Raw genomic sequence first — 12,088 nt, forward strand, 5'->3', positions numbered from 1 at the left:
TTCGTAATAATACTTTTCAAAAACTCACCACGCACAAAGCAAGACACAGCTGCAGTTTTGATCATTCAATTAATTTATTAAACACCCACTAAGGTTTCTGATAGATTGCCATGTGCATAAGTTTACTTTTATTTGCTAATTAAGATGTTTCTACATTACATGAAATTATGTTAATACTTCAGGAGAAATTATAGAATTTATCAATAACAAGATAAGCACACCTATGTCAGTGAAGAACAATGAGAAGTTTATCTCACATTACCAGCATTTCACAAGTTTCTCACACTTCGAGGCAGTTATTTTTATAAAAGATGGTACTAGATAGGTAAATCTCGGGGGGTGGCCTTATGAACAAGTGGCGTGTTCTTAAGTCTCTTAGAAATCAACCCATGCCTTTTTTAGGGGATTTGCTGAGCACACAATGTACTATTGCCTTTATAAAAACTAACATTCAGTAACAAAATGTATCACTATGTATAATCTGCATGATAAATATTTTCTGCAAGGGATAACCATAACAAAAATCCTTCACTGATAAAGTTCCTAAGGAATTTCTAGAATGAAAGTTATAAAACAAACAAGTTGGTTCTCTGGTCCCACCTAAGGCTACTGCAGTGGTATCACTTAGACATCCAGAAATAAAACTACAGTTTCTGCAAATTAAAATTGTTTTAAAAGATTTTTATTCATAAATGTGATTTCTATTATAAGAACACAGACCTGGTCCTATAATGGAATTCAATAGGAAAAAAGAATTAATTTTAAGCTGGTTCTGCTGAACACATCTACCGTGTTGTACAAAGTTTCTGTAGTTGGAAGACTAGCCTTTCAAAATGTGCCAAATACAGCTTCTCTGGTCTGCTGGGGGAAAAGAAAGGAATGCCTTATGGCTCTCAGGCATGCAAAGCTCAGGGTTAGAAACTTTTGATCATCAGCCTGTCAAAATTTCTACTAAGAACTGGGGATCCCAGCGCTGTCCAGTAGAGGTTTCTGTGATGATGGAAATGTTCTTTCTATATCTGCACTGTCTGGCATGGTAGCCACTAGCCACATGTGGCTACTCAGCACTTGAAATGTGGCTAGTGCAACTAAGAGACACATTTTCATTTAATTAATCTAAATTTCAATAGCCACATGTGGCTACACTGACAGCATAGTTCCAGATCATTATTGCAACATCCTACTGCCAGTGTTGGATTTCACATTCAAAAAGAGCACAGTTTTGCCAATGTTTAAATATTAAAATTGTTCAGAGTGTGTGTGAAGTCTGAAAGTTGAAACATTTCCATTACAAAAATGACATTTTATGTGGTCATAAAAGCAAAGAATTTTCATCTATTTTTGTGAAAGCACATAAAGTGTGGGTACTTCTTGATCTTTTATCCAGCTTTGGTTTAAAAAAATCCTAGAAAATTGGCTATCTTGATACACAGATATTAATAATTATATTACTAATTAGATGTTGCCTCAGGTGAAAATCTAGGTTGAGAAAGTTAGTTAAGGCACTGGTAAGTCTACTTTTGTTGCTCAAGGGGAAGAGCAGAGGCCAGACAAGAAGCAGGAAACTTAGAGACTCAGGGCCAGCAAAATGCTCCTGGTTCCCCAGACTCTTCCCAACCTGTGGGACAGGCAAACTGGGGCTGGGCATGGCTGCATGCATCACGGCCTGTGCTCTACAAGAGGCAACGCAATTCTCTGGTGCTCTGCAAAATTTTAGAGGAGTTGGGAGGAGACAAGTGAGGTCTGAAGGTCCTGGGCTTCGCAAGTGAAATTATCATTGAGCTGGCATAACAAACCCTACTGTTCTTGGATACCAACTGCCCAGGAAAATTGAGTCTCAGCACTTAGTATTAGTTGGAATCTGTGAAGCACTCCCTGCCAAGCCAGGATACCTCCGGGAGAACGACAGGGCTATCTAGTAGACCAGCTGGTGTGTGTCACTTTGACTTTGAAGCAGTTGCACTTCATAATATTGATTTAAATATTAAAATAGTCAATTCAATATTAAAAATATTAAAAGAAGCCTTACCAAATTATGACAGTCTGCATTGAAATATATATTTTAAAAGATTTATATCGACTGAAAATACTAACATAACAACACAATATATTGTCAGTCAAAAATAACCTAAAATAAAATTAAAAGCAAAACACATTTCAAATTATGTACATATACATGTAATTCTGGGGATGGGTCTGATAAAGAATATAGTAGCTTTTTAGAAGACCGTAATTTTTAGAAATCAGAACTTAGAAAGAAAAGTGGGCCCAGAATAAGAGATCAGATAATAGAATATCAAAGATTCAAATTATTTTCTATGCGGGCTTTTAATGAGACTAATTTCATCCTTTAAAAACTGTGGGATTGGATTATGAAATGGATGAAACCAAACCTCAATAAAAGTCATTTCTTTCCTTAAAACTCTCTAATGGCGTCTCTTGCTTACAGATAAAGTCCAAGCTCCCAAACATGGAACATAAAACCTCCTTCTCTTGTACCTAAGAACTTAGAATGGTGGTCTCAATTCTTACCACTCCTGCCCCACACAGGGATTATAATTCTTGACACACATGCCCCAGCTTTTTCTATTGTGGGCTTTGTTCACAGTACTCAATCTGTCAACTCTCACTCTCATCCTCAATCAAAATGCACTGCAGGCATTACTTTTTCTAGGTAGCCTCTTCTAACTTCTCCAGACTATGTTAGGTACTCTTGTGTGTTTCTATAAACCCAATTACTGCACTTAATACCTAATGATGAGTTCTGCTGTTTCTCCTACCAACTAAACTGTGAATTCCTTTCAGGGAAGCAAATGTGTCTTATTTATCTCCGTATCCCTGGTATTTAACATAGTGTTTGCCATGCTAGGCACTCAGTAAATGTTTATTGAAGAAAGGACTCAATGGCATTTAACAAGACTATTATTGATAACTCTTCAATCTAGTTTAATTGAAGGTAACCTAGGCCTATGTAATTTTAGACAGAATGAGTCATAAATATAGACACACACAGTTGTTTTATTCATTGATGTTTTAGCCTCAAAGAACCAAAGATGTAAACAGATATGTATTAAGTATGAAGAACTGGGGATCCCTCTGAGAGGTTTTAGCCAACAGAAGATATGGAGAAAAGAAATATGGAACTGTATGGGGCATAGGTTCATCAGCCCAAAAGCAATAGTCTCAAAGCATTCAGATAATCAGGTTACAGATACAAATATAAACATAAATTCTGTCTGCATCTAGTGAAAATAACATACACTGGGTGGTAAGGATATGAATCAAATACCAATTATCTGCTTAAAGAAGTAACATGTGTTTAACAGTTATATTAATAAATTCAACTTTTACCATTTACAGAATGCTACCTGCTTATCTGTAACAATTTATAAATGAATATAATAATTTATATTCTAAATGAAAATAATTTCTAAAATAATATTATTTGAAGTATTGATAATCATATATATTAAGGACTAGAAGGGATCTCAGAGATAATTTGGTACAATATTTTATAAATAAAAGACACCAAGGCCCAGAGAAGGTAAATGACTTTGTTGAAGGTCACATAGGTAGCCAGAACGACTAGGACTTGTGTTTTTGGCCCCCGTGAGGCATGCGGGATCTTAGTTCCCCGACCAGGGATTGAACCCCTGCCCCTGCAATGGAAGCGCGGACAACTAGGACTTTTGGATTTTTACTACTAAGTTCAGTTTTCCTTATGCTACATATTGCCTGAGAGGAAATGTCACTAATTTTCTCCTACACTATATTAGTGAGATTTGCATCCAATCCCAATAATAATAACAAGATCACTTCAGAATTACTTTAGTAAAAAATAAATGAATTTTATTCAGATGAGATCTTTCATAAACTATTCTCAGACTATGGGAAAATTTACTCAAGAATAATTCCAAGAGTTTTTTCTGGGGAAAAAAATTACTGAACATTAAAATCTTTTAATTTGCGAACTCTATTAGTTAATGAGGCCTGAATTTTATATAACTCTCCTGAGCCACTGATTGTCTCACCATTCAGATAACAAATCTGATAAGCCAACTTATTATCTCTACAATTAACAGAAGTAAAACTTACAAATAACTGCATCAACTCTTGTGTCACTACAATTATCATTTTTAACCATGTTACACACTCAATAGGATGAGACCATACGTTTGCATGTAGCATTTTCTAATAATTTTTTAAAGTTTTTTTTACTTATTTTTTTCATATTGATAACCAAAGGACTGTATTTTCATAAAATATAGTTTTCAAAAATACATAAACTACAGCAAAGGCAAAACAAACCCTTAAAGACCTAGTAGCTCTGTGTTTCTCTCCAAATAACTGACTAAGTTATTTAAACAAGAGGATTTCTTTTTAAGGAGGCCATAGGACTAAGTTAGGTTATGGAAAAGCTACAAGTGTGAGCACTTCCATGGCTGTAATGTTAGAAAAGGGATGTGGATGTAGACTCCCTAGAATCTGCACAAGGTAAGCATATGCTAAGAGGAGTTATGAGGCTCTCCCAGTCTTACTGAGGTCATGCCAGATAGGAGTGCTGGGTGAAGGAAGAATCAGTACACCTTTCCAGCCTGTGAGGTTATGTGTACTTACCTGATTTCATCATAATGAATTCACCTGCAGCCATGTCTGTAGGCTACCAATTTGAAAATTTATAACTGCACCACAGTGAGGTACTTAAAATCTTTGGTGCTGTACCATGATAACTAGTTGACTTTCGATGCTGCTACAATAATAAGTATTTAACTTATTGGACATAAGGGATATCCAAGTATTCAGCAAAGTAAGTAATACTGATCATTGTGAAATTTAAAAAATGTAGAAACATTTATATCTACAACTATCTGTTTGAAAATGCTGACTCATATAAAATTTCCATTGTTATATAAAGGCTTTCATGATGTAACTCCCTGACTCTTAAATTTTAAAAAGTACAGAATAGAATTCTTAATCCTAAATTTTTGTCACTGCTCCTGAGGTTTATGATTGAAGTCAAAGAGAGAAACACCCCAAACTAGTCATTTATGAAACCATAAATTCAGTGGAAACCTGCTTCAAAACTACAAATTATTTCAGACAAATATATATATATGTTCACATTTATAAAAAATTTCCACATTACTCATAGAAACAAGCATCATAAAATTTACATACCGAATACAATAAAAATCAGTTCTAATGAAGATTTAGCTGTTATCCTCCTAAATAAAAAGTTCTGTGTTTGAGGTATCTCTTTAAGACATGCCAATATGGCATATTTGTAAAACAACCCCGGAGTCTATCTTAAAAATGCTGCCCAACACAGCATCATCTCTACGAGACCTACAAGTAGGCTGAACTAGACTTGTCTTTTTAAGCAAGGAAGAAATATTTTGTTACAAAAACCAAGGAGGCAGGTACTAGAAACTCTGCATCTCAGAAAACAGTGAAATTTTGTTATAAATACTTTCATTATCATCTTCCTGCTGATGCCATTCATTTAAAAAGTTCTGGTCAAGGGCTTCCCTGGTGGCGCGGTGGTTGAGAGTCCGCCTGCCGATGCAGGGGACGCGGGTTCTGTGCCCCGGTCCGGGAGGATCCCACATGCCGCGGAGCAGCTGGGCCCGTGAGCCATGGCCGCTGAGCCTGCGCGTTCGGAGTCTGTGCTCCGCAACCGGAGAGGCCACAACAGTGAGAGGCCCGCATACCGCCAAAAAAAAAAAAAAAAAAAATTAAAAAAAAAAAAAAAAAAGTTCTGGTCAAGACCAATAAAGCAGCTTCATCTCCTGTGACATCCAAAAAAAGCCAAGATTTTAAAACAACAGTGAAGAACTTCACTCTCTTTATACATTATCATAGGATATAAAGCTATGAAATTTTTCAGTGTCAAGTGCAAAGCATTATCCCCTACCACACTTTAACACTGTAAGGCGGACACTTAATTCAGCAGTACTCATTAACTGCTAAGTAGATTGCCTGTGTTGACTGTAGTAAAGCTATTTACAATGAACTTATGAAGTAATAACACTAGCCAGACACACACACAGAGGAATACCAAAAACGATGTTTTGTTGCACAAATATCCATACTTGGGGCATGGCTATCAAGTAATAAGACTGATTCAGTACTCTATAATCATAGTACATTAAAATACTGCCAGACAGGGCTTCCATGGTGGCGCAGTGGTTGAGAGTCCGCCTGCCGATGCAGTGGATATGGGTTTGTGCCCCGGTCCGGGAAGATCCCACATGCCGCAGAGCGGCTGGTCCCATGAGCCATGGCCGCTAAGCCTGTGCGTCTGAAGCCTGTGCTCCACAGTGGGAGAGGCCACAATAGTGAGACGCCTGCGTACCGCAAAAAAAAAAAAAAAAAAAAAAAAAAAAAATACTGCCAGACAGTAATGGCCCCATATATGAAAAAGTGTCTATATGGAAAAGGCTGTGATTTATTGCAAAGCATAATTATATAGTAAATTTCAAGGAAAGTCTAATAATTTTCAAAACCAAATTTTTAAATTTAATGATTCAGGCCAAAGTCTCAGTTATTTTTTGGAGATTTCAGAACTATTAGGGGCAGAGGAATGCTTTTCCTTTTTTCTCTTCTTTTTGTCCTTTTTGTGATGCTTCCCCTTTTTTGACTTACTCTTTTTCTCTTTTTTCTTTTCTTTCTTCTGATATTTTTGTTTCTTTTGTTTTGAAGTGTCCTCTTCAGTGGAACTGGATGAATAAGACCTATGAGTAATAATGCATGCTGACTGATAATTGTATTTATGGTTGATGGGTACATTTAAATGGAATTTGAACTGCCTTAAATCCTTGCAACAAGGTGGGAGTATAAATATAAAGGAATTCAAACAAAATGTGCTTTATATATTTGTATTCTCTTAAAATACTGTATTCAGAGTTTTTGCCACTTAGCCAGAGAAACTAACAAAACAAATGTCTCTATTCTGCTCAGTTCTAGTTATGAGTTTTAAATTCAGTAAGGATGAAATAATTTTTCTGTGATTTTGTTTTTCATCCTGTGTACCCTTCAAAATCTTTCTTATAAGGCAAAGAAAATGGCATTTACCAACCCTCATTATATACACAATTCACTTGTGTATATAATAACTTGTTCGCATATTCTCTTAAAAGAGCCACAAACGATACAATTATATGAAAAGGGCTACAGTTGTACCTCCGTATAAATGAATGAAAGCTGAAAATTAGCAAAATAAAAGCACTTTTGTTTTATTTTATTTTTCAAGTTAAAGTACTTGATTCTTTAACATGCACAGTGATACAGATGAACACTTGCATTCTGAAATAATTTTCACTAGTTACAGAAAGAATGCTTTTAAATGTATACTCTATATAAATGAATGAGAATAACTTATCATTATACTGTATTTTTCTTATATTACTCAAATACTAAATTGGGAAAATAAACTGTAGAATTGTTTCCTCTAACGAAAAATAAAAAAAAAAAACGAACAAAAAAACCCATCTCTCTTAAGAGATGTATAAAAAGATGAACAACAATATCCAGACCCCAAATATGTGTGACAAAACAGAAACTGAGTTAATTTAAAATCTAAAAGGCATCCCAGAGATAGCTGAGTGATCTAAACATTAGAAGTTAAAACCCAAACTAAGAAAACCTAAAAGACATACAGTAGAAGGCAAAGTAAACACATGAGACTACAAGGTTGTGTCTGTAGAGTGACTCACTTGTGAATTCCTTGACTGCCTTCCTTGATCAGGGACTCTCAGCCTCCCCCGTTTCTGTAACATTGTGTTCCTTCCTCTTCCTTGTCCACCTTCTCAGACTCTGGCCATCTCCTGAGCTTATTTTCTCATATATTCTCTTGCACTCTCTTCAACTCTTTTTCTCAACTCTTGCCTACTTTCCTGTTTAAAGACCTGCTTGACCTCTACATTCTAACCAGCGCTGCTTCTCTGCCGGCACTTTTTTCTTTGGCTTTCTGGACCTGGGTTCTCTTTAAGGCAGAATGTTACACTTTGGCACAGCAACCACATCAGGTGGCGTTACCTTTGCTAAGTGTACTTAGAAAAGTTCTTTTAATTTCAGGCCCTGTCTGAGGTGAGTGAGGCCCAAGGTAGAGAGGCTTGAGTAAATAATATGTTACTCTAAAACCAGTACATGAAAATTTGGAAAACAGAAAATCTCACTTCTCCTGTAAGCAATCCACATGCTGTGCCAATGCAAATGATTAAACAATACACTCATCAGACTACACGATATACTGAGCTCTACCTTCCTATGTCAGTTCTTAAACATTATTAACTCCCAACACCTGAAAGTGAGTTAACTTTTCCAATTTATAAAGTAGCTGAGGGTGTTAGAATGTATATATTACATGCTCTATAAAAACTACAAAGTGACAACACCTGATGTGCAGAACCTACTGTCAGAGAACTAAGGTCCAAGCTAGATATTACTACCTGCTAAATGCCCTAAAAAGTGTCTATATGTACATGTTTATTCTAGTGTAAATGAAAGTGCACTCATGAACCAAGGAAGAAGTTGCCTCTTAAGTCTTTTGATCAATTTCTTTAACCAGTCGTTGTTAAAAGAGTTGATAGTAAAAATTCATAGGTGGCTGATGAGAATTCTGAAAGATCTGAAGGTATTTTTAGCATGACAAATGAGTACATAAATCCTATTAATAAATTAATTTCTTAGCCATGGCAATGATATTTTGAGAATACAAATATTTAAGCTCCAACTTCATACATATGAGGACAAAATATATATGTGAAGAATTTAGACATATGTCCAATTAAAAACTTAACTGATGTTCTAAAACTTAAAAATTCTAGAATACAAATAGAATACATAAAAGAAGCGGGTGGAGCTGTTATTTATTTATACCTTGATTTGCTCCAAAAAAGAAAATTTAAGGTGGCTGAGTGCTGACTTTATTTTTGATTCCTGACATGAAGGATTTTGTTATTCTACTGAAACAACTGAACATCTAGCTTTCATTAAGATAATATTAAATTAACTGGACTATAACATGAAAAATAAAATTTTATAATCCATCTAGATCCACAGTCCTGCTTTTTTAAAAAAAATGTTAAAAAAAATACCTTTTCCTTTTTTTTTTCAACTTGATTTTCTCTTTGCTTTTTGCTTTTTTCTTCTCCTCTTCTTCATTTATTCCTGTGTGTTGAGGGGAAAGAATCAGGTCACCATCAGTTTATATACTAATATGGTATGTATACATTTTTTGATTTTGGTTGTTGGTTGGTGAATTTCACTGTTAGGATACTGCACTTTTTTTGTAACAATGTCCCCTTTCTTTATTATTTTTACTCATTAAAAACATTATAAAAGTACTATATGCTTTTAATACAGATTTCAAATCTACTAAGTACACTAAGTAAAAAATTAAAATATTTCATTTCTAATTCCTAAAGCATATCAATGTCGACAGTTTGATGGGTACTATTCCAGGCCTTAAGAAACGAAACAATACAATAATGTATAATTTAAAAAATCTTCTTTTTCAAGCAAAATTAGGATCATGAAATCCTAGGGTCATGGGACAATAACCATATCTAATATTTATGTCGTTGGTATCTTGGAAGGAGAGAATACATACTATTCTCTATCTTGTTTATTAAATACACAATTTGGTCTGTATTCTTCTAGGCTTTCTCTATACATAACCAAATACACACAAACATTCACTTATACAAACATAATTACATGTAAGTCCCAAGTTTTTATTTCATTTGAAAAATGGATTGTGGCATATAATATATAATATTTCCAACTTATTTCTTTCACTTAACACTTTTTTTGATATTCTTTTATTCTAACACCATATGCTGAAAAGACTATTCTTTCTATACAGAACTGCCTTTTCACCTCTGTCAAATATCAATTGAACTTCTGCTTCTAGGAAGATGAACTAGATGTACTTTTCCTATTCCTCCCATTAAATATAACTACAAACCCCAGACATTAAAAAACAAGCATAAGAAGACTGTAAAAGGTGGAAAGACAGACACTAGCTAGGGATCTTGAAATCCAGAAAATGACACACCACTGAGTTCCCTGAAATTTCTTTTTTGCTTTATATAGCCCAGACTTACAGCTGAAGAAGCCAGCAACCTGGCAATATCAACAGGTGCAGACAAAAATACCCCAACAATAGCCTGCTCTCTCTAGCCAAAGGACCAAGAAAGGGACAGCCTAGTGACAGGAAACTTTTAGATAATAACTGCCATTTCCAGCCAAACACCACAGAAAAAAATGGGGCACCACCGCCACCCATGCTACCAAAGGCTGAGTGAACAACACAGACTTCCCCCTGTGAGCCTGTGATGAGATATCTCAATCCCCCTTCCTGAGAAGTCTAAGTGGTGAGCCAAACTTTCATCCCCACTGACCAGTAATAAGACCTCCATTAACAGTGTCAGTGTAGACCACACAAGGAGCCTGGATTTCCAACCCCACCCAGCAGTAATGAGGCACTCCTCCCCTCCATGCTTAAGCATTGTCAGAAGAGACCTAATGAAAGTCAGTGCTTTCACTGTCACCCAGTGGTAACAAGACTACTCTCACCATGGTATCAGGGGGCACCACACAGGGAGTTGAAATTTCGACCTTCACCCAGCAGTAACAAGAAGCCGTGTCCACCTTAGGTGTTGGTGAAGGCTGAGTGGTGAAACTGAACTTTTATTTTCATCTGGCAGTAACAAGTTGGCATCCTCAATTTTCCTTCTGCAGTGGTACCAGAGAAAATCAGATAAAACAAAAAGTTTAAAGAAGCCAGAGTTTTAATATGTCCAAATTTCAACTGAAAACAAATCATCAAATCAAGAACCAGAAAGACCTCTAATTGAATACAAAATTAAACAACAGATGACAACACCACAATGACAGAAATATTAGAATTATCTGAAAAAGATTTCAATGCAGCCATCATAAAAATGCTTCAATAGGCAACTATGAACATGCTTAAAACAAATGAAAAAATAGAAATCCCCAAAGAAATAAAAAATCCAAAGAAGAGGGCTTCCCTGGTGGCTCAGTGGTTAAGAATCCGCCTGCCAATGCAGGGGACAAGGGTTCAATCCCTGGTCTGGGAAGATCCCACATGTTGCGGAGCAACTAAGCCCGTGTGCCACAACTACTAAGCCTGTGCTCTAGAGCCCGCATGTCAAAACTACTGAAGCCCGCACACCTAGAGCCCATGCTCCACAACAAGAGAAGCCACGACAATGAGAAGCCTGTGCACTGCAACAAAGAATAGCCCCTGCTCATTGCAACTAGAGGAAGCCCGCACACAGCAACAAAGAGCCAACACAGCCAAAAATAAAAACAAATAAATTATGCAGAAAATTATAAGACACTGATGAAAGAAATTAAAGATGACACAAATAGATGGAGAGATATACCATGTTCTTGGATTGGAAGAATCAACATGGTGAAAATGACTATACTACCCAAAGCAATCTACAGATTCAATGCAATCCCTATCAAACTACCACTGGCATTTTTCACAGAACTAGAACAAAAAATCTCACAATTTGTATGGAAACACAAAAGAACCCGAATAGCCAAAGCAATCTTGAGAAAGAAAAACGGAGCTGGAAGAATCAGGCTCCCTGACTTCAGACTATACTACAAAGCTACAGTAATCAAGACAGTATGGTATTGGCACAAAAACAAAAATACAGATCAATAGAACAGGACAGAAAGCCCAGAGATAAACCCACACACATATGGTCACCTTATCTTTGATAAAGGAGGTAAGAATATACAGTGGAGAAAAGACAGCCTCTTCCATAAGTGGTGCTGGGAAAACTGGAGAGCTACATGTAAAAGAATGAAATAAGAACACTCCCTAACACCATACACAAAAATAAACTCAAAATGGGTTAAAGACCTAAATGTAAGGCCAGACCCTGGTAAACTCTTAGAGGAAAACATAGGCAAAACACTCTATGACATAAATCACAGCAAGATCCTTTTTGACACACCTCCTAAAGAAATGGAAATTAAAACAAAATTAAACAAATGGGACCTAATGAAACTTAAAACCTTTTGCACAGCAAAGGAAACCATA

General features: G+C 35.9%; 1 protein-coding gene across 4 annotated transcripts in view; it reads right to left on the minus strand.

Moving 5' to 3' along the window:
* Positions 1-113: 113 nt before the first annotated feature.
* SREK1IP1 (SREK1 interacting protein 1) overlaps positions 114-12,088 on the minus strand; it is a 55,490-nt gene continuing 43,515 nt past the window's right edge. For 2 of the 4 annotated variants that reach the window (XM_055086588.1, XM_055086589.1), the window contains 3 exons: positions 9,099-9,171; positions 6,646-6,734; positions 114-5,789 (listed from right to left, as the gene is read on the minus strand). In XM_055086588.1, the coding sequence (XP_054942563.1) occupies positions 5,518-5,789; positions 6,646-6,734; positions 9,099-9,171 (434 nt within the window). In that variant the 3' untranslated portion in view covers positions 114-5,517. Of the gene's footprint in view, positions 5,790-6,384; positions 6,735-9,098; positions 9,172-12,088 lie in introns of those variants that run through there. The other 2 variants (XM_055086590.1, XM_024125169.3) reach the window with 2 other exon arrangements.

This window comes from Physeter macrocephalus, chromosome 8 (genome assembly GCF_002837175.3).
Source record: "Physeter macrocephalus isolate SW-GA chromosome 8, ASM283717v5, whole genome shotgun sequence".
Taxonomy (NCBI): domain Eukaryota; kingdom Metazoa; phylum Chordata; class Mammalia; order Artiodactyla; family Physeteridae; genus Physeter; species Physeter macrocephalus.